This window comes from Ambystoma mexicanum, chromosome 4p (assembly GCF_040938575.1).
Source record: "Ambystoma mexicanum isolate Mex_15411 chromosome 4p, UKY_AmexF1_1, whole genome shotgun sequence".
NCBI lineage: Eukaryota > Metazoa > Chordata > Amphibia > Caudata > Ambystomatidae > Ambystoma > Ambystoma mexicanum.
Window position 1 is genome coordinate 547308537 of NC_090927.1, and position 24108 is coordinate 547332644.

General features: G+C 42.9%; 1 protein-coding gene across 2 annotated transcripts in view; it reads left to right on the top strand.

The window, feature by feature from the left end:
* The window catches only part of ARHGEF10 (Rho guanine nucleotide exchange factor 10), a 1326864-nt gene that overhangs the window by 1155123 nt on the left and 147633 nt on the right, over window positions 1-24108 (top strand). For both annotated transcript variants that reach the window (XM_069606090.1, XM_069606091.1), the window contains exon 28: window positions 14852-14974. In XM_069606090.1, coding sequence (XP_069462191.1) covers window positions 14852-14974 — 123 coding nt within the window. The remainder of the gene's footprint in view (window positions 1-14851; window positions 14975-24108) is intronic.

Consider the following 24108-nt stretch of genomic DNA (forward strand, 5'->3'; position numbering starts at 1 on the left):
TGTGTCGGATGGGTTAAAATATAGCGCATCCTAGCCTCTGCTCTATACACACACACTCAGAGATGCTGAAGCAGCATGCTTTGTGATACAACCTGAGTAAAAAGCACCCAGCAGAATTTGTGACACAGTCTCTGACATAGAGTAACCAGGAACCTCTTATTACAGTCTTATCGATACATCAACCAGCATAATTCTTGTCATGTCAGCAGTTTCATTGATGTACAGCCTTGGCATGCTCTTTGCATTCTATAGGTATAGTGCCGAAATCACAGTAGGGGCAAACCTATTATGATTGTTTTGTATTATGATTGTTTGGTACATAATTGAAGATTCATAAATGTATACACTGAATATCATAGGAGCTGGCTATGAGTAGTGAATAGAACAAAGAAAGGCAAAGCCGCCATTGTATAGAAACTGGACATTGGTATCATACATTTAGTAAGCCAGGACCCAAGGAGCAGGAAGGGAAAAGTGTGTCCCAGCAAGAATAAGCAGAATCGTGGAGCTGCATGGTGAGGTTGTCTGGCCTAGAGTCAAGACTGAAGCAGCTAAGGTCAGCTATCTATCCTGGAAAGGAGCAAGCGTACAGAGGATGAATATTCCCTTGTTAAGGTACAAAGAAATAACACCAAGGGTTCCATGTTTTATTCATTTAGAGAATTTAAAACCTGCAAAATGCACCTAATCGTGGTCTCCTATCTCGTGAGCTAAGGATGAAAATAGAGTTCGAACTTGGAGTCTCAGACACAATACTGAGTGCTTTCACTCCCGTACATTCCTTTAGTCCTTCAAAACTATCATCCCATTGTAGGTATCCCTTGGCCGGGGAAAATACTGGAAAAGGTGGTGACTTCTCAACTACAGGCACTTGTTGAAGAGGAATCACTGCTGGATCCCTTGCAGTCGGGGTTCCGTCCTTAATTTGGTACGGAGACAGCATTGCTGTAAGTTCATGATGAGTTGTTGAGGGTAGCTGACCAGGGAAGCTTTCACTTCTAGTGATTCTTGACCTGTCAGCCGCCTTCGACACGGTCAATCATGAGATCCTCTTGGAACGACTGAGGACGATTGGAAAAGTGTCAGAGCAGGCCATTCAATGGTTTAGGTCCTTCTTGGAGGGACGTCAACAGTGTGTTAAATTGGGTGCCTTCACTTCGGCTCCTAGTAGTGTGGACTGTGGGGTCCCACAGGGTTCCTCACTGTCGCCTCTTTTGTTTAACCTGTACCTTCGATTAGTTATGGAAATCTTTAGACATCATGGAATTAGCTTCCAGTCTTAGGCCGATGACACTCAGATTTTCATCACAATCGATAATGTTAAAGAAACCATTATTAAAATCGGTGAATGCCTTCAGGAAATCAGTGAGTGGATGGCTTCTAATCAACTGCAACTGAATGCTTCCAAGACAGAATTCATCTTGTTTGGTCCGGAATACCTCATGACCACAATAAAAACTCAACCCCTTCCAAAACTATTAGGAGTGGAACTCACATTCTCCACAAAGGTGAAAAACCTCGGCTGTATTTGGCAAGACAATCTGGGTAGCGAAAGCCAGGTTGGAGCCAAAGTAAAAGCCATCTTCTATTCCTTGCGGCTCCTACGACAAACACCTCCTTATATTCCACAGGAAGATTATCTTCAAGTAGTGGGTGCACTTACGAATGCTCACCTGGACTACTGCAATAGTCAACTGGTGGGCAGTCCAAAAAAAAACAAATCAGCAGATTGCAAAGAGTGCAGAATGCAGCGGTCAGGTTGATCTATGGGCTAAAAAAAAACAACCCATGTTTCATCTTTCTGCCATCAACTCCATTGGCTATCAGTTGAAGACTGCATCAAATTCAAAATATCCTGCCTGATTTTTAAATGTTTGAATAATATGGCACTGGATTATCGTAAGGATATGTTTAGATACTATCAACCACTAAGACTCCTTCGTTCAAGTGACCAAGCACTGTTAACCATCTCCCCATCTGCATTTATTTCTAGAGGGGATAGAAGATTCTCAGTGTATGGTCCCAGACTTTGGAACAGTCCACCCAGGGAAATACGGAATTTAGACACTCTGCTTAATTTCCGGAAGGCCGTAAAACCCTTCTTGTTCAAATAAAACTTGGTCATTGGATAACAATTAGAGCTCCATCTTTCTTTCAAATATACTTATGAATTCACCTTGTGCTAGCTTTCTTGATTAAGAAATACCATCTGCGCCATTATACGGTTACGTCCGTTTAGAGCGCGTTACAAATTCCTCAAAATCAAAATCAAACATTCTCAAAGACAAGAATACTTTACAAGGCCAAGTACAAAGACAATTCTCATGATAGAAGGAATGGGGGATGAGAGATGCTGGGCTAATTGGATGGTGGGGTAGTGTCATGCCCTTTCTCCTTGAGGTAAAACACTGGTCTCTAATAGAAGAAGAGTCCATTGCTATAAATAAACACTTCATTCCTTGGCACTCTCTATATGTGGCTGTGCTGCCTTTGACTGCATACTCAGAATTAGTGGCCCTAGTGGCAGAACAAAGGGACAAAATTGCATGTTTTAGAGGAAAATGTGCGGCCTTGGCAAATTTAGTCAATATGAAGTCTCTGGGGAAGACTAGTTTTCCCAGACTATTTGACACCATCCATGCTATAAGGCCAAAGTCATTACAACATTTCAGCCAATTCTTATTTTACTCAATATTGCCATTGAGTTTACTAAGGAAAATACTGTGCTGAAAGAGCCAGAAAGCTCACCACTTGAAAATCAAATTGGCCTATCTGCTATGTCCTCATATGAGATTATTGCATCTCATTTTCATTATTTCCAAACATCTCATTTCAGAAAGGACTAATTGTGATCAAGCCAGAGAGGTTTAGTCGATAAGAGACCTATGGATACCTCTGTCGAAACTTCTTACCCAGGTGGTAACCTAATTGCAACTTGGGACACGATAGTTCAATGAAAAGGGTAAATGCTGGAAGTCGGGGGCAAGGAAATCATGGCTCAAATAGAAATCTAAGAAATATCATAGGGGGCCAAACATTTGGTCGACTGAAAACTGGTCGAAAGACATTTGGTCGACGCAATTTCGTCGAAAACCAAACGGTCGATTTTTTTTTTAAATGATATATTTTTCGGGTTTTCGTTTTAGAAAAAAGGGTTTTTTAGAAAAAAAGGGGGTTGGGGCGCGACCCCCCCCCAAAAAAAGGGGTGAAAATAAAAAAATAAAAAAATTCGACCATTTGTCTGGTCGACCAATTTTTTTCGGCCAAATGTCTGGTAACCCATCATTAGCAATGTCTCCAGACTAGTATGTCATGAGCTACAGGAGACCCTTTGGAATAAAACCTTAGTGTGCCAGCACCAATGTATCAATCCTGGAGTTATTCGACTTTGTGACTTAAACAAATCTCACGAGAGCCCATATCCCTGGCTGCAGCCCATGAGCTGACAGCTTAGTGTAGAATAGGCAGACCAGGCTGCCAGAGTTACCTACCTGGGAACATTGATTTGAGAAAGAAACTTTTGCTCCTACCAATCATGTTGAATTCACCTTTTTTTGATCATAGTAAAAGCTGTCACCACTTCTAATGTGCAAACCAACTTTTCTATGTATTTACTTTATTTTAATTATGCCAATCCTATTTTGTAGTCAACGAATACGGATTTATGTGCGTTGTGTTGTATGCATTTTTGTCTGGCACCAAAGGTCGAAGGCCAAAGTGTGTTTTCACACATTCTTTTCAATTCTATTCACGTCCAGTGATATAGTTCACAGCACAATCTGCAGCTAGCCATAGTCATCTAGTGCTTTACCCCCATGGTCGATCTACCATGCACTTCTGGATAGAGTGCCCTTATTGCTATGTCATGAACCTAGCAATATAGTGCCCTGCTTGCTCTGCCGCAGTGCCCAGGATCTAGTGGTATGCTTACTATGCACCCAGTGATATAGTGCCCAGCTTGCTGTCTAGGTTGTAACAGATTTTTGCATCGTCTGATCTGTTCGACTCACTGTTGGAGGTCTTTCTGAACTCTGAGGCCTCTCGGGTCCACAGATCTTTCTGGACTTCCAGGCACCTTGTGTATCTCGAGTTCAAGAGGATCAATTCAACCCACTTTCTAACTATTCCCAAGCTTGCCAGCTGTCTGTGTCCCAGCTCCCTCAGGCTTTTCACACCACTCAATACTCCTTCAACAGCTCGGCCAACAAAAATATGAATTCACACTGGGAGAAGGTAAGCACTCCCTTCCCCCGGTGTGAGTGAATAGAACCTGTGGAATAGGGGAAGGCTCCAAAGTCTGCTTTTGTGTTTTTATTGACATCCATCTCATTGGCTGTGAGGCTTTGCATCCCCGGCTGTGGGAGGAAGTGCATTTTTAGATTTCCTCCATATTTTCGTAGTGTTTTTCTGGAAGCATACTCTACGTATTGACCTGCTGGTGTGGGCACTTGGATCACTTGGATCTCTTTTCTCTCTGTCTTCATGTTGATTTTGTTTTTCAGTCTCCTAGGCATTCGCTCTATCATAAAACTAAATATCACTGTATGAAAGATGGGATATCTGCAAGCTGTGAACCAGTTGCCGCACTGTGATAGTCGTTTCAAAACGTGCTTACATGTAGATGTATGATTGAAAATAGTTTCACTTGTAATTTACGCAAGTACTGTATGGGGTAGAGATGCATTTTTTCAATTATAAATATTGTAATAAAATGGCAAGAAGTGAGGATCTGTTGACATGCAATATTAGAAGAGCATAGTTCAATCTCTGGAACCTCCACTCAAACCTCAGTGGGCACCATAAATGAATCAGACCGCCTCAATTACGTCATTAATATAGCCTTATAGACTGAGGGAGGGATCGCTAATGTGGGATTAATGACCCGCTCTCAAGGTCAATAAGGATATTTGCTAGTAGCAATAAATGGTTGGAAGTTGTGGTGGTAAAGTTACATGTGTTAGTTTAACAATGAGTAAAGTACACAAAATATGTTAGTAAATAAAATATGGTTTCAATTTGTATTATTTAAATTACTGGGATTTCTTTATAAGGTAAGCATATTAATTGCAAACTTGATTGAACTGGAATCATTTTAGTATGATACGTGAATGTTAAAGTGAACAGATTTTCTTTTCAAGAGGGAAAGCATAGTTCCATGTTTTAGTTCTCACTTTGTTGTGTTAAGTTAGGTTGCCTGGTGGACATTGGGCCTCATTACGACCCCGGCGCTAAACCATGGTGCTATTAGCACCATGGTCCATGCCGGGGTCCGCCATGGTGAATGGCGGAATTACCGCCCCATTCCAAGGTTGGCGGGGCGGTAATTCCCCATTCACCATGGGCCCTTCCCCATTGCCATTTTTGTCCCATAGGGCTCAATGGGAATGGGGAAGGCGCTAAGTACGGTGCCGCAAATTGCGGCACCGTACTTAGCACCAAGGTCCCTTTGCGGCACCCTACATTAGGTCGGGTCCCGCAAAGGGACCTTGTAATGAGGCGTTAAGGGTTTAACGGCGCCAACACATTTTACGGCGCCGTTAAAAAACCCTTAAAGCCAGGGTCGTAATGAGGCCCATTGTATTGTTTTTCCTTGAATACAGAGACATGATTTCTGTTTCCCTGGCTGCTTTTATTAAAGACTGAATGTCTGGAATGCAGTCAATACCAGTAGTTATTGACTGCATTCTAAACATTTTGATTGGCTGAGAAGTGATCAATAATGAATTCCAAGTGTTGATAACGTGTACCTACCCCTTCAGCCTGTGACTATACCAACTAGTGCCATTATTTCCAGCTTTAACATCTTTGGAATCACCAGGGATTGACCTCTTGAAAGGTCAGTCACATGTGTGCTACAGTATCATGCTTGCAGTTCATCAGCTTGTACCGCCTAAACATCACTGTTAACACTAATTCTCCAGCCAAAATAGTCAGTGCAAAAGTGATTACAAAAGGAATACATGCTCATCCCCTCAAAGGGAGAGAAACATGGCATCAATGATGACGATTAACATTTGCCACAAAGGTGACTCTTTCAGAAAACCCTACTGTTTCTTATCATACACCTAGAAACACTTGTGACAGGGTACAATATAAATGACCTATCCTTACTGTAAGACCGAATGTTATTATTACTGTAATTGTATGTATTTGTATGTTGAACTGTATTGAAAAGTTGATTCATTTCATCTAAATCAATTAAAAAAGAAAAAAGACTTAGCATACAATTATCATTTTCTAGAAAAGAAGTGTGATATGATATGATGTTTTCTGTAAATGCATGCATTCATTTATGCCAGAGAATCTTTAGGGATCTAGACATTGAAAGGGTTGGATTAAGAACACATCTCTAGTTTTCACTCACTGGCTCGCATCAAAGCTCAGGCAGGTCCTCGTCACTGTGTCATTGCAGACCCTCTTTTGTAACACATTCCAGTCTGCAATTCCTATAGCGTAATTCTCATTCTCTTTGGAAATGTTAAATGCGTCATAAAATAGGTTCCAATCCCATGTAGCTGGGCCAGTTTGTGCTATAATCTTTCTTTTTGTTTATTCATTTAGGATTTCTTATATAGCACTTGCACTGCCTTGCTGCCAATTCATGTTCCTTTAAGGAGCAGTGTGGAGTACTGTTGAAGTGGAAGGATGGGTAATTCTTAGGTTCTGCTGAATGTTGGTATCTGCAGTTTGTCTTGTTAGGCAAGAAGAAAGTCACTTTAAGTTCATTTGCCAAGTTTGCCTGTTTTAGGGTGGCATTGGAGTTCAGAATATGGGTAAGAACGAAATCTAAACCCTCATTGGACTCACAGAAAGACGTTTTCCTTCTGAGGTGGAGGGGAAAAGAATTGTGAATGGTGGAGCTTAATTCTTATCACAAGGGAACAGTAAGTGTTAACTAAATCATCAGTGATGGTATTAGAAAAGATACAGTGTCAGAAATAGCAGAGCAAACTTATAGGTCAGTAGTTTCCTTTAGGGCGTTGGTTCTCACTCCTTCTCTTACTCTGTGTTTCAGGGTACTCCCAGGCAAGTTAAACAGTCACTCATAGTCTATGGACCTTCATAATCTCTCCAACATGTCATTCTTCTCGGTAGGTTTCTTGACTGGCTCAGGGGTTGCCTGGCACCCATGTTGGTCCTCCTCAATAGAGCTAACAGGCTTGACCATGGGTGCCTTTAGGTTGTCTGACATGAGTCAGAAGTCGGGCACATCGCACAAGGTGTACCTCATGGTACGTCAGCATCTTCCTTGGTCATATTTTCCTTGCCACAATTTATAGTGTCCACACTATGTATCATGAGGTGGATTATAGCTAAAACTCTCAGTAGGGCGTAGAATTAAGTGTCTCCCCAACAAATAAGTCAAATATCCAATAAGTATATTTAAAGGAGCAGATTCTGCTTGTAATCAAAGAGGCTGCTAACACATAAGGATGAAAGAAAGTCTGTTCCAGGCTCGTTACTGTAAACGAAAATACGTGTGGTTTTCAACCACTGTCATATCACCTCAGAGATAACGATTTCTCACAAATTAAGGAATTGAAGAGAGTCCTCCATGGACAAAGACTGCACTGCATTCCTGCAAGGAAAAGCAATACACTATAAACATCGGAAATTCATACTAAGGCTTCACAGTGTTTTAAGGTGACTGGATATCCCTTGAGTAAGGGACAACAATATTAAAACGTGGCATTCCTTAATGCCCCATTGCAGCCTCTTGTGTGTTCAACAACTCCTTTTCTATATTGGTGGCATATTAGTTACAGTAGGGCACTCCACCCATGCATGAGTCACAAGCTGACCAGAGCCTCATCCTCACTCAGTCCATTAGTTTAGGCCACACAGACTGCTCAGTCCAGTTAAGGTTTGCTGCCTTTGCAACAATCCTATTCATCCAGAGATTTTGGATACACATTGGGAAAAAACCGTCCCCCCTTGGGCCAGGAACTGGGCCTGTGAGACAGTTATGCCGCAGTTCTACTCTTTATGCATCGCGCCAAATATTCCTCACCCAGGAATACCCCTGTTTTTGTTGTTGTTGTTATTTCTCTGGCAACGCTCAATTTGCGAGAGTTGACATTCCAGTTAACCAATCAATCAAATAATCAATAGCATGTGCATTTCTTTACTTCATTCCTCGAAGCATAGAAATCATGATTAGTTAAAGTCAGAACAAAATGACATATTTTAAGTCATAAACACGTTTTTGAGCATTTATATCAACATATCATGTAGTGTATTACTTAGCTGAACAATACCTAATCTGATGACGATTTACATCACACAAAATGAATTGAACCATGATATGACTTTTTGCCATATTTAGTTACAGCTCTATTCGCATAGTCTGAAGATATATTTATCTGCCTGAATGTTTAATAAAACTCCCACATCTACATTTCCCAAATAATTGTGTCAATTTGGAGGAATCTAACCCTTAAGAGATAGTGTTGGTTAGAAAAACCACAATCAAATCAGTGCACATTTAAAAGCACTTTCTGACCCAGACCATTCTACTAAGTGTCACTGAGATTTTTACATGTTTTCAGTGCAAGATGTTTCTGTGTCCAGGTAGTCTAATAAGAAATCCAAATTTAATTTTTAATGCTCCTATCTTCTCAATCATGCATTCATAGTTACAGACTCGCAGAGAATCTGGCCCTGTGTGAATAAAAGAAAATCCCAATTGAGTACTGTTGCTTATGCTTTGAATCCCAGCATTGGGGACACCTTACAGGGACCCAACACTGATTTTCCACGGCCAATTTGAATTTAGAGTCAAAACATTCAGCCTTAAAGTAGCTCTCTGCCTCATAACATGTCGGCGGTCACATATAGACTATATGCCATTAGCATCATTTTGATAGAATATTCGTCCATATTTTCAGTTAAAGCATTGCACAATACGCATCACAGCTATGACTTGTGTTTAAATGTAACATTGTTTGCCCCAGTATACCAGTTAAAACTGTTATTACCCTTTTGGAGAAAAAAAAGATTGTTTTTGTTTGATCATTGCTAGTTTATAGTGTCTTTACTTATGAGATTCTACTGACTAGCAGGATCAAGTGTTGCAGGAGTAATATTCAGTAAATTCATTTATATTGAATTCCTCCCTCCAATGCAATCCTCATCTATGATATTTATATCTCCGAGCTGCTGCTCTTCAGAAACTTTTCCACTGCCAGGGGTTGCAGCGCTGCTCCACATTGGTTCTGCCCGACACCTCTATGTGCCTAGTGCCAGCCATGACATTGGGGCCTGTATATCAAGGCGCTACGGCCCGTGACCTCAATTCCTTTTTCACATGCACACTGCTCACATCAGGAACACAACTTCATTAAAAGTTATTACGTTCATCATTTTGTGCCATGTTGAATATGATGAAGGTCTCAGGATTCAAACCCTGCGTTGACTACCTGTGTCAAATGTCTCTCTCAACCACCACAGGATCTGCATGTTCTGTCTCAGAGATGAAAACGGCATGCAGTATTGCCATTTATGTAAGTCAATAGACCCCAAGGCACTTTAAGAGCTGTTACCACAAGGATAAAGGCGATAGACATACCCCTTAAAGGTTGTCGAGTGTGGCTTGCTGGACTGAAGGAACAGTCCTCAGTCCGCAAGGACAAGAAGATGAAGCACTGCAAGAGGTCTTATTTACTCAGTGGTTCTTTGAAACTAAACATCATTCTTCTTCCTTGAATAAGAGAAAGCACCACTGCAAGGACTCCATTAAGGAGCAGGCACTGTAGGTACCCCTAGACACCCAATCGTCCTCATCAGAGGAATGGGAAGCATTCTGGCTCATGATGCTTGACGTCTTTTCAAATGCCCCGGTGCCGACAGCAACAGCCCTGGAGCCAGCGGTGCAGACGGACTCCAACATGCTCAGGCGAGCAGGCAGAGACCCCACAAAAGGGTTTATGTTCATTGCATCGAATTCCTTGCATCTAAATGCATTTGCATCAAATATTTCCCATCTAAAAAATGTGCATCGAATGCATTCTTTTCTTTTTTCTTTTTTTGGGGGTCCCTCCCCCCCCAAACACCCGTTTTTTACCCTTTAAAATCCACCTGTACAAAAATGAACCCTTTACCCCTCCAAAAACATGCATTCGATGCACATTTTTTAGATGGAAAAAATTTGATGGAATGGCATTAGATGCAATGACAAGATACCCACAAAAGCCTGCAGATCTATGCCTTAATGGCTCAGACATGTTTCCAAAGGGCGAGGACCCGACTCTACACCGCACCACTCCATCTTCAGATGTTGGTCTTCCTGCTTCAACTCCTTAGGACATTACTGAGAAGTTAGTAATTTGGTCGTCACCTGCTAAAGATAAGAGAAGTAGAGAGATGTTTACAAGTTTCTTAGGGAGTAAACAGAATATTTCTGCATATTTTAGCAAGCTAGCAATGTTTGCATTAAATACCAGGGACTCAAGAGTGTACCACCACCACAGTCTACTACATACAATGAATCACCTCAATTTATGCTCCCTCATTGAGCATTGTCATGTTTGGACCACATTACTGAAGGTAATGTAATGATTAGTTGTGTTGCCTGATGTATAATCAACAGATCACACGTGTATGCAAAGTTCAAACAAGATTTATTAATTTCTGTAAACTCCTATAAGGAAGAGCGTTTTTTTTCTATAATTTACAGTTGATGGATATTGCACCCTGCTCGCTTCTTGGAATTCCCAGTCATAGGGATATGGTGCCCTGATCACTTCTTGGCCACTCAGTCCTGGGGATATAGCAACCTGCTTGCTTCTTAGCTGTGTCCTACGAGTAAGCACTTCTTCCCCTTTGCTTAGGGTAAATTTCAGATTCAGATAATCTCCTCCTCTAGCCACGTGCCAGTCTCCTGGGCAAGCAGAACATACTTTGCACACTTCTACCAGCAAATACCTCTTCCCCCTTGCTTAAGGTTTTGGCCAGGCTGTTGTATTATTATGCAGCAGCCATTCACTGCCCTGAAGGGCTTTTTCCCCAGCATCTCCTTGATATGTTTCAAGGTCTGGGTCACACCCCGTTGTAGCCCCTTGTGGCACAAGTTCCGGACTGGGCATTACCAGTAGCAGCTTCCCTAGTCAGCATCCCCTCCTCCTGATTCCTGTTTCGGTGGGTACTCCTTCAATTTCCAGCCACATCTGAAGTCTTCCACATCTATGGCTGAGCCCTGGGCTATTTTATATTACTTGTAATGACTCTTTTTTTCACTAATGGTCATGATTGGTTATTCAAAATACAGAAAGGGAACACCGGGACGTACCAGTTTGGGAATAAACATGCGGTCCTAACCCCTTCCCGCTCACTAGAACGGATTCACAAAGCCAAGAGGTTAGGAAAAAAGGCAAACTCTAGTGTGGCAAGAACTATAAGTGTACAAGTGTATAAAAGCCTGAAGGAAATCCATAAGTTGAAAAATATACACAAATCATTATTCCATAAATATTAAAAAACCAAAAGATGGCTGTGGTACATGCAAATTACAAAATACAAGCATAAAATCACAGAGACTAAACATACACAGTAAAAAATACAGTGCACACAATCAGCGAAATGTTCTTGATATGCAAAAAGTGACTTGTTATCTCACGAGGTAGGAGGAGGCTGTAGTATGCAAAACCTGAACAGTTTAGGAATGATCTATAATTTGATATAAGATCTTCTGGAATTATTATGATTCTATGCAATGCCACTAAGTTTCACATCTGCCTTTGCAAATAGCAGCGGCCAAAGCTCGACATGTTTCTGTTCATGATCCCAAAAGTGGCAAACATTCCTCAGGAGCTGTCTAGTTGAGTCACTTGTAATGCAAGGAATCTAAATTAAGAAACCCTTAATGCACTCTGGAAGTAACTCAGAGCTTATGTCACTTGCAGAGACTTGACGTCGTCCACACTATAGGATATACACAAGTGTTTCAAGGCGGAGGTCAAAAAAGAAACAAAAAATAGCCATTAGTCCTATAATGAATGTAGGGAAATAATATATAAATCCCTCATCCTTGCAGGAGAGAACTCAAAATAAATAAGACCAAAATTACCTCCGGAGGGTGGTGGGGTAGTGATATAGAAGTGTAAGGTAAGGTTACCATTAAAAATCACTTTAGAAGATCCACTTATGACACATTGTATTACACATGTGCAAAGGGTACCTAGTAGAGAGGACTTTGAAGTCACAGAATTAACATGTAGGAACTATTTTACATTACTACTAATTTTGATGTGCTGCCTTGAGATAGAAGTTTGTGGACAAGCACAGAGGTACTATTCAAAAGGGCTTGGTCTGGGCAAGTCGAAGAAGACTTTGCTGATACAATGAAACTGTAGAACCTAAAGTAAACCAAGTATTTTCTGAGAATGTATTTTTGTATTTTAGGGATGATCTAGGGCAATGGTCTTCTAACTGTGGGATGCATCCGGCCCCCCACCCCCCCAGCGGCGCGCAGCCATATTCTGGGGAGGGTTGAGACGCCAGCCTGAAATTAAAAAAAGGTTTTTATTTGCAGGAATAAAATGTAAATGGAGGAAATGGGCTGGGGCGGCTCACAGGGTCGAACTGGAGCATAAAACTGTCTTGGGCACCAATTAAGAAGTGGCCCACAGTTGCAAATGGCAATTCATTCCTTTAGTGACAGACTGTTTGAATAGTACCCAAGGGGGTGTTTTTGCTAAAATGTAAGCAAATTGTGATATTTAATCAATATTTATTCAGCAACAGTAACTCATCAAACCAGCCCACATTGAGTGACTGTATGGTGATGGGTGCTCATGTGAATGATAGTGATTGATGTGTGTGTTTGTGTTTTAAAAAAATGCCTTTGTTGCACAATCCCCCTACCCACGTGACAAAATCAGCTCTCCTCTGAGGTGCTGTAGGGCAGAGGGATTGATTTTATTTTACTGTACATCTTTCATAGATGTCCAGTAAAAAATATCATACCTGCCCCTGGGGCCCCCCAGCACCAATTGCAAACTGTTTGGCTTTTTACCCAATACGTTTTTTAAGTATGCTCTAAAAAGCAACTTTTCAAACCATTATTTAATTCACCGGGGTAAACCCCCGACCCCCCCTTGATTGGTTCGGGCTTCCTCGCTACGCTTGTGGCCTATCTGGGGGAAATATTTATGCCCCTCCACTTAAATTCACCAGCCGCCCCTGGGACTGTGCTGGGAGCAGGGTGGGTGAGCTCAGGGCCTTTGATGTGAGCAGGATGGGCAGGAACCATGCGATAGGGGTGGGATCAGAGTGGGTTGAGAGTGGGTTGAGCCCACGGTCTGTGGTGGGGTGGGGAGAGCCCAGGGACTGTGTAAGAGTCGGATGAAGGAGCCCAGAGACTGTGATGGGATCAGGTTGGCAGCCCAGGGACTAAACTGGGAGAAGGGTGCAGTGACGGCACACCATAGTTCATAGCCATTTGGAATTATTGTCCATGTGGCATTTTTGGGGGGCCCGGCCTGCCAACATTTTGCTCAGGGGGGGGGCACAGTCCTAAAATGAACCATTTTATAGACCTATTGTCTTAAAAAGTTTATATTGCAATTCATGTGCCCAAGTGTACATTGATGTCTGCCTCGTGCATAAATCTTAATTCTTGAAGTTCCACTGCAGAGTACTGCAACCTTGGGAGCCAATGTTCTGCAGGTTTGCATGAGAACACTGGCATGTACTTCATGGTGTACTTTATATAGATTGGTTGCTATGGGTAACTCCACAGTGTTGAGAAATATCTTTCACTATGTGGGTCATCATTTTTTCTGCTATTCTCCGAGGCATCTAGTAAGTTGGTAAGGTGACTCCGAGTTAGGGTGGGCTTGAATAAACTTGATGTTTGACCTCATCAATTATAGAAGCCTGTGTGCTTGTTCCATTTGTGTCGTGCCATGCTGTCATGTTTGTGTTCCTAAAATAGACACCAAACACATCCAGTATTGTTTGCCTGCTACTAGTTCCACAAACCAAATGGCTGCAGGATAATCTGCCTTCAGAAGAGGCCCACATTTAAATAGACAGGTTAGTGTAGGAGTGTGTATTGAGCGACTCAGCAAAAACAATTCTATGAGATGTCAAGAACAAATGCTGACATGCAGTGCAATTACTGAAGACCGAAAAACTTTGAAGACCAAAGGGAAGCTTAGTACACGTGTTGTAAACTACATCCAAAAGCACTTACCATCACCTGGGTCTGCTGTAACGAAGGCTAGTTCATTTAATCAGTGACTTAGAAAATAATGTTTAACTTGCCAGACATTAGTCACATCCTCAGATTGTTACTCACATATCTTACTATGGAAATGGCATCTCTCCACTGCTGGTATGAGCTGTACCTCGATACAGTCCTGTGCATGTACTATATTAAGGTTGAGTCAACTCCTTTTTCTTGAGCCTACAGGCCCCCGAGCCCTCACAACCCTAAATTGGAAGGCCGGTCGGGACAGCATATGGGGGTCTCTAGATTCCGACCCCTTACCAGGACAATCCCCTTAACCTACCCACAGCTTCACATAAAAGCACTACTCGGGAAACCATTGCACCATTGATCATCAAATGCCACGCAACATTACATCTGAATGATTCAATGTCCACTCTGGTTGAATGTGTCAGCCATGTTGCAACTGATACCATTGGTGTTTTTATCGAGAGTTGTGTGTTCCTTATACTGTGATGTAAAAACCTTGTATACATTGTCTGCATCTGCTTCTATTTGATACAAGTCGCGAGTGTGAGTAATATTGTGTAATGCATTTAGTAGACATGTGGTGTATAACAGTCGCCTAAGAAAACGTGAAATGTATGGCATTTTCCAATGTGTCTCTGTGCTTCTTTGCAGGACAGCAACGTGTCTCTGTGACTAGCCTCCTAGTTTGCCATGGATTATTGTTGGTCGGGACAAATCTGGGGCTTATCGTAGCGCTGCCCGTTCCTCGTTTGCAAGGTATCCCGAAAGTAACTGGTAAGTGACATTTCCTCTGCTTTCCTGAGACGGGATCCTGTGGCTGGAATCATTTTCAAATGAGAAGGGGGCGTATCTGAACACACGACACTCTATTATTTAGCATATTTTAATCAAACATATTACCTAAATATTTATGAATACGACATTCCTGATATTTTAGCACTCATAATTTCTCTCTTCTGTTGGATGACAAGCTCACACGAGCCTTAACGTAGCCCTGGCGTTAGGCTTTCCTATGCTGCAACGCTTTTGTATGTTGAACATGAAGACCTATGCTGTGTATACTGTTTAAGATTGTGTGTGAAGAAGGCTGCCTTGGGCGGTTACATGCTTTTGATGATGAACAGGAGGTGTTCACTAGCTGTGTCATTTGATTTTTTGAAAAGTGGTTGTTAATGTGTAATAAGTGTGATATTCCTTTAGAGTAAAATGGTTCTACTCTTTCGAAAACGTGTTCTCTTTCGTGGTGGAGGTGGGTAGCATGTTAGTTGAGAAGATTACTTTATGTACCAGTTCCATGCACAGAAATGCACCCCAAAGGATGGATAGGTGCTTGGGTGGGATGATTTGTGGTGGTTGCACATTTTTTTCTGCATAGGTTTTAATAATAATAATAATGATAATAACAATAATTTAATAATAATAATTATTAGGTTTTAATAATAATAATAATATTATATTAATACTTTGTTGCTCAGCTTGTATATGTGTGCCTTGTCAATAGACGAAGAGGCACAATGACCAGGGCCATTTGCAGTTTGCAGTTTCTTATGAATCAGAGCGGATTGTTTGCAGTGTTGAGTATCAGAGATCATTGAGGGGCATCAGACAGCAGTTCTGGGGGTTAATTGTGCATTATGAAATACATCTGGTTTACATCTCACATAGACATAACATACCTTGCATTGAGGACCTGAAAAGCAAATCTGTCACCCTCCATGGTGGAGATTATGCTGTTCCAGCTACCCGGCTAATCCTGTACCACATTATTGTACGAGTACGTTTATGGTTTCTGTTCTCTTGGCAAGAAGTAATATATATTGGCCAGATTTACGCACGGCACAGACAAATAGACCTGCACAAAGGCCCACACCGAATGTCACCCAAACTTCAAATAGCCCCCCAAGAATAGCCCACATATGGCCTCCAGAAGATGGGACAATAACTGGAAATTCTTGATGAATAGAAAGCCATCTTTGGCTGTTGGAACTTTGTGTTCCAGCAGCTCTTAAAACAATGTACATTGGACCTTTGAGTCAGGTGGCATTCTGTCACAGACAGATAATGACTTTGCCTGTGTAAGGATCCTGGGTGTTCTAGAGGGTGCTTTGTTTTGCCATAGCCCTCTGTAATATCTAAGGTGTATGATTGCTGGAGTTAGCGGTCTTGATGTAATTAAATCACGAAAGAAGAGAGTTGATGTCAAGTGTCTGACCTGAAGAAGCCATCTGTGAGTGGGGGCTGGCCTCGAGATCTTCAGGGAAAGTCCTTGAAGGAGTGAAAGGGAGTGCAGTTTGTGGATATTGGGCCTCATTACGACCCAGGCGTTAAGGGTTAACGCCGTCGTTAACCCTTAACGCCTGATTTTGATTTTAACGGCTGCTTTTAGCAGCCGTTAAAATCCATGGTGCTAACCTGCCATGTTGCTAATTACGCCACCGTAATTTACGGTGGCGTAATTAGCGCCTTCCCCACTCCCATTATGCCCTATGGGGCAAAAATGGGAATGGGGAAGGGAAAATGGGAAATGGGGATTTACCGCCCCACTCACCTTGGAATGGGGCGGTAAATACGCCATCCACCATGGTGTAAACGTAGTTTACACCATGGTGGTAAAGTTGCCGCAATTAGCGCCTGGGTCGTAATGACCCCCATTGTCTGTTGTGAGTGAGAAACGTGCATGGAATGTGGATCGCGATGGCACCATCCAATTAGTCCAACTCGATTGGGTCTGGCAACTCATGAGCAGGGATGAGGACATGACCACTTTTATCATGTTTCCCTTGATAGACAGGGGTGGGATCTGTGAATGGTTGTTTAATGCCCATGAAGATGATGAGGTTTTCTGGTTTGGGTTACTGTTCTACGGCTGTTGTTGAAATTACAGAAAGAAATATTGTTGAGGTTGATTGATGCTGTCAATATGAATTTGGTAATATTACCTAGAAAGCCTCTAAAGGCACATGGGAAATGATAGATGTGGTGAAATGTTGCGGTTTGAGTGTGGGTGAGGGTGTTACAGAGGAGCTCCTTGAAGGAGAGGGTGTCAGTATTTTGTAAGATGCATGCCATGTTGACTTGTGGTTAATTGCTAGAGCTCCACTGGCCCTTTATATCCTTTCCACTTGTTGGAAACTCTATCCTGAGAGAACCAGGGCATTCAAGCACATGTGAGAAAGGGGAGGCGGACATTCCAAGTACTCTGTAATAGAAATGGCATCAAGTTTATTGGAAGTGATAAGGTTTGCGATCTTGGTAGCGTGTGGCACTAAAGAGTGTGCCTTTATGATAATCAAGGGGCCATTTTGGGGATCATGTGAATCATTGGTCAGATGGATCTGTGTGAGATTGAAAGGTTCATGATATGTCTCAGTGGCTAGGCTACCTACTACTACTGTTGAGCTATGGGATAGTCGCAGGTGTGGCTTGGATATGACACATGGTGTGTTAAGATGGCGGCCTTTCCCAGTCCAAATAGCTCCAAACATACGTCACCCTTGCCTTTCTTCTCTTAGCCCATGATACTGCAGTGAGAGAAACCATGGTGTGCAGGCGTACGAAGGGGAACTTTTCCTTGACTTGTGTTCAAGTGTCACACTGCATGAGGACGTCTGGGCTAGGTTGGCTCAAGCAACAGGGCTCTTTGGCAGGGAATGCGGATAAAGGTGCTGCAGGGTGCAGAAAGGAGGTGAGGGGAAATGAAAGGAAAGGCTGTTTTGTTGCAAGGAATGAACATGTAGATACTCCAGAATATGGAGATGAGATGAGTTACAAACAAGTGATGGTAGAACAGGAAAAAAAACAGAAGACTATTTCACAATAGCTCTGTTGAACAGTGTTCATCTCTCACTCAAAGGAGGTCTATCTATTATTTATACTCTGAGTGTATAATTCAAAAAGCAAATGCATTTGTCCACTGAAGTAATCACAGTAAGTGGACAACCAAGTTGAAGGCAATTTAGAGAAGACTCATAGATGGAAATACATATGCAGATGATATGATAGGATATGGCATTTATAATGCGTCTATACACAAGTGTTTCAAGGCGCGATGCTTGCATTGCATGTGCCCAGCAACTAGAGGAGCCTGGGTTGTACCATCTACAATTTCTGTTATTGACTGTGCACCCTCCTTTGCCCACCCAGAACACCCTTTCCCTCCGGTCGTGAAGCAGCAGTTCTCGGAGGCCCCCGTGCAAGGTTATACAAAGAACACCACGTAACCAGACTTCCATCAGCAGTGAGATGAACCCTACCTGTGTTATGTACAATTTCTGGTGGTTGCTATGCTCCTGCTGGGCCCTTTTTTATCTCTTGCTTTACTCAAAAACGTCCCCATGCATTTCTTGCCCACCTGGGTATCCAATGGTTCCACTGGTGATGCCATTACTGTGCAGGTCACAGAGACCCACATTCCAGGCCGAACTAAGCTTACGCCATACTGAGACCCCATCAAGAGTAAGGGATCCCAAACTGAGCCATCTACAATGTTTGGTACTTACTGTACTCCAACCTAGCCTCCCTTGTGTACCTGGGCACCCACTGGCGTTATTGGTGATCATGTGACAGCTCTGTTGCAGAGGCCTGCACCACAGTCCTGACATGGTTCTCTCCAAGTCCACATTTGCATGAGCAAAAGAGCATCCTAACCTGCACTCTACAATTTCTGTTATACACTGTCACGTCTGAGCCCTTTTTGTTTCCTTTCTTGCACCTCTCCTATTGCAACACTTGCCTCTTTTGCCCATCCATGCACCAGTCATTAGTCATCATGTGACCAAGGCCCCTTATACCTAATGGTACCTCAGCGCAGTCTTGCCCAGGCAGCTGGCGAAGGGCAGTGGCTCTGGGTGATGCATGCTGGCAAACCCAAGCACAGCGCTGCCACCCCTCCTGTGCTTGGAACTCACCCCACACTGATCAGCTAAGGGATCTGTTACCACAAATGATTGTGCCACTCAGAGATCGACTGTTGTATCCGTAATCCGGCTATTTGATTGTCACAGGTAGAAGGACTGTTGCTTCACATGTACTGCTCCTTGATAGTGTTGACCCATGCTGATTGCTGCACCCATAGATTGACTGGTGCATCCATCATACTTTCAGTTTGATGGGTCAATCATAGATTGATTGTTGCATCACATATACTGCTCCTTCATTATGCAAAGCAAAGACTGATTACTGCATGCTGTCGATTGACTGGCAAACCCTGTTATACTGTGATTATGGAACCTATAGATTGATTCTTGCATTTCAGTTTCTACTCTGTGATTGTCACCCACAGTTTGGTTGTGCACCCTTTGTGCTGCACATTGGCTTTGCCACCATAGATGGATCGCTGTATCATCCATTACACTCCTTCATGATCATGCTACCCATTGATTTAATGTTGCAGCTCATAGCTAACATTTAACATCCTGTATAAAGGCCTTTGGCTTTCCTGCCCATAAATTGCCAGCTACATTTCGGGGATCAATTGTTGCTTCTGTAGATGCGTTGGCTCACTCCTTATACACCACCTAGACTGCAATGCAATGTGTTGCAATGTAAAGTGGTCTGGTATAGCACGACATCTGCCATTCTGGAAGCCCAAGTGCTTTAGGATTTGATGCCCATAGATTGAAGGCTGCATCCCATAAACTGCCTGTTTCTTCCCTTATACTCCTACTTGATTGTGTCACACACTCATCACTACTCTTTACTTGTGTCACCCATAGAATGATTGTTGTATTCCATAGACTGATTATTGCATTGTGTCTCGAATTTGTCATCCATACATTGATTGCTGCCTCCAAAAGATCAAATGTTGCAGCCTGGAAACGGTTGCCTTGTAGAGTCAAATATAGATGTATTGTTGCATTTCATATATTGAATTTGACAACCTAACTAATGCTCTGGGGTTGCGAGTCTTGCGACATCCACTACATTTCTCCTTGATCACTGCAGCCCATGTTTTACTTCTTGACTGTTTCTCCCTGATCCTCTCTCCAGAAACGCTGCTTTTGGACAGTCTCCTCTTCTGAGTGCTGCCTTGTCTATAGGTCCTCACCTAGCCTGCCTCCAGTTCCTCCTTTCTCCAGCCTTTACCTTCCGACAGTCTGCTAAATAACCTGCAGCACCATGATAATCAAACACAAATACAGCAGAATCTGAGCAGCATAGAAGCTAATGGGTCTGCCCTCCCCATCATGCAACAAAGAAATCTATGGGAGATGCTGGTCAATCACTCTGCAAGAACGGCCATCTCAGACAAACATAACCGCCCTACAATATCCGCCACAAGATACATCGCTAGATAACTCGTGAGATATTCACAGCAGCCAACAGCAGCAGTGCTAAAGAAAGAGACAGGAATTCGACACTCCTCTAACTGAAGACATGGAGTACGATGACTATGCCCTAGCAGATCCCCTTTGTATGATGCAAAGTCACCGCTACCAGCCCAGACTATTACATATTGTGACTCCTCTTGGATCACACCATTCATAAACACATACTTCTCCTAATCCAACACTTATTCGATCCACGAAGCAGATTTCACCCCAACCAGTTACCCTCTTAGCCTACTGTACAAGAATCCAGCATACATGAGATATTCCAACCCCAACACTACCTCTACTCTACTATCTGGATGAACACCCCCAGACCCACTGACTGGTTAACAAGCACCATCTGGACCAAATGTATTCTAATCAGTGCCCACTCCAGATACAGTATAGACATGTTTGACCTGTTCCTGGAATGGGCACTAACATATTCTTCATCACAGAGAGACAGGCAAAATATTGCTATGCGGCATTGTTGCACTAAGATGTCCCAACAGCTTACACGATCAACCACACAAGAAAGATTGGAGGGGACATTGCACACGTATGTATTGCCCCCGGACACCATCCCAGAGTTCAAATCCCTTTCGCTGCACTGTAGGATCTCTCACATGTATCTGACTACGTTTCTGCTACCCTACAGACTACAATTTGTACCTTTATTTTGCAGACTAATTCAAAAATGGACACCAAACCTTATATTTATCCACCAATTTGTCACCATTCTGGGGATTTTAAAGAGTGGCTGGAGAAAGTGTAAAGTCCTGCAACCAGAACATACTCATGCAGCAAAGATTTCCTCCACCTCGTGCAATTAGTGAGGAGACCCACCGACTAGGCCAGACACCCAGTGGATGAAATGCTTTCCAACAGTCTCAGTGGCTTGTTATTTCTCAAGGACAAGCCCCTCAACATTGAACTACACAGTAAGCAATAATCAACAGCTTCCACATTCATCTAAGTTCCATCAGTCCAGATATGAAGCTCCCACATGGAAGCCCGCCAGTCTTCACACGAGCACCTTTAAGAAGTGGCTATAGAAGCTCTCTTTGTCTAGGTCTCCTGGAGCATGCAGTTGCCAGCAATGTGACTGCTTCTGCGACTGGAAAGATGGGAACACACCATGCTTCAGACCCTTCTTTGAATCCCAGTTGAATGCAGAATCCCCTTCAAAATCCTTTCCCTCAGCCATGGCGCCTTCTACAGAGGGACCCAGAAGCGACCAGGAAACTGTTTATGCCATTAGCACAACTAGCACACTTCATTTTAGCAACAAGCTCTGCCAACAGTCACACACCTCCGCCTGCACTTACCTCACTCTGTTATGTCTGCTTTACAGGATCTGGGCTGTGCGGTGCCTGGTTCTCTTTGCTGTTGTTTGCTTCCCTCTGTGTAACCCCTCAGCACTTTCCCTTCTTCCTTCACTTACCGGATCAGAATGTTACAAGGTTGCAAGGATCAGTTTCACCACTGCCCCTCCCCACTTGTGATGCCATAAAGTGACCGTGTTTCACATAGAACACGTATAAATTAACTATGTGTAAATGAATAAGCAGGAAAAATCAACACAGGACCACCTATCTTAGTCTTAGCAACCAACCTCCTTGGGGAGAAAGGGTAGCTCAGGGGCAACGCGTTTGTCTTGGAAGCAAGACAACATGGCACAACACAGGTTTGAATCCTGATCCTGCGCCTCGCTAGAATTAAGCGCGTTATAAACAGGGTCGGACTGGCCTATAGGGCAATAGGCCCATGGCCGAACCAAAAACGCTAAATGCTGGTATGGGCCAGTTTTTTTTGGGTCAAAGTGGGCAACTTTTTGGGCCAATGTGGGCCAGTTTGATTAGCTACTTCGCTATGCGGCTAATAGTTTTGACCAGTGTTGCTGAATAAATGGTATTTCAAATTCCCCTTTGGGTACTACTCAGTCTGTGACAAAAGGAATGAATAGCTATTAGCATCAGTGGGACACTTTTTTTTATTGGGGCCGAGGCAATTGTATGGCCTAGTCCGACCATGGTTATAAATGAACAATGCATAATTAAATAAACCTATGACATTTCATACCCTCTCACTAGCCTTGCTATCCTGCTTTCTTCCAGAACCAGGTGCCAAAATGACAGAATTCCTGCTACATAACAAGTGGGTCGCAGGAAGGACAACGACCTACAATTATCCCCAGTTTGCAAGTGCAACATTAAAATGCCTGGGACAGTGGCTACAGACAGCCAACGTGAATGAGGGGCACATCTCGAAACAGAGGATGGTGACTGGTACATCATTTCCTTCTTGCCTCACATGTGGCAGCTGCTTACCCCTGTACCAACCTGACCTAAATCAGAGTTGGAGTTGTGGCAAATCTGCGGACAGCACATCCACTTTTTTAAAAACCGGAGTATTTCCCAAATGTGTTTCGCTTACCCTCTTTTTGTGCTTGCTTTTACCCCTGCATGTCTTACTGCATGTGATGCCATTAGCTTTTTTCGGCAGAGACTTGCTCTTGGGAAACGTGTGCCTCTTTTATCAGTGACTGTGCCTGGGCAAAATGCTCGTTGAGCAAATCGGATGCTTTGTGAAACGCCACGGACAAAGGCGCACTCCTGCATCCAGCCTGACACTCTTCGCTTCTGTTCCTCAATATCTTGGGATATTGGCCGCTGTCTGTGCTGTCGTTCTTGCTCTTTCTCGCAGTAGCATTATTGAATGCTGAGCTGCCCATGTGTCGACAGATTGCCATGATATTTTCTTGAGAGGCGCTAAAAATGGGACAATTCTAGATTAATTATGAATGAGTTTGTGATGGAAATGTTCGTTTTTGCGATAAAGGAATACAGAGTAATTCTGCAGCGAAATAAATACATAAAATACAGTATTAACATGACAGGCGAAACTTCAGCACCATTGAATGCGGCCATATTAAAAGATCAAGCGGATCAATTAGACAATCCAATCTTGCCGCTGTCAAAAAGAGTTTGCACCTCTGGCCTTCTTAGCGTGCCAGTTAATGACCCCTGTAGTAATGGCGGAGGAGCCGATTACTGGGGGTTTAGGCTTCTGAGCACATTATCACATCATGACATGATGGTCTGAAGGACTCGCTTGTGATGTTTATCAATCTCTTCTTTTGTGTTGGGTCAGCTTGCTGCAATTTTCTCTGATTGCATTCTCAGCCCCCATGCTTAATGCACATTTCAACAGCAATAAAATGCAGGTCGAGAGGAGACATTATTAGCTGGTTACCTGAATTAAATGTGTCATAAAACCACACGAATATTTGTATACACTTCATCCATACATAAGGTAATTACTTCCTCATCCGGTCTTCCTCGTCCAATTCACCTTATTGGGTAATGACTGCAACGAGGAGTAATGAAGATTACAGGTAAGTAATTGGGGTATTACATCCTCGTCCGGTCTTCCTCGTCCCAGTCATTGCCCAATGAGGTGACTGGGACGAGGAAGGCATGAACTTGGAGTAATAACGATTAGCAGTAAGTATTTGGGGCATTAATTCGGGTATCATAGGCCCATACTACATTGAACTGGCCCCTGTTTCTTTAAATTGGTTCTTACCAGACACAAAGC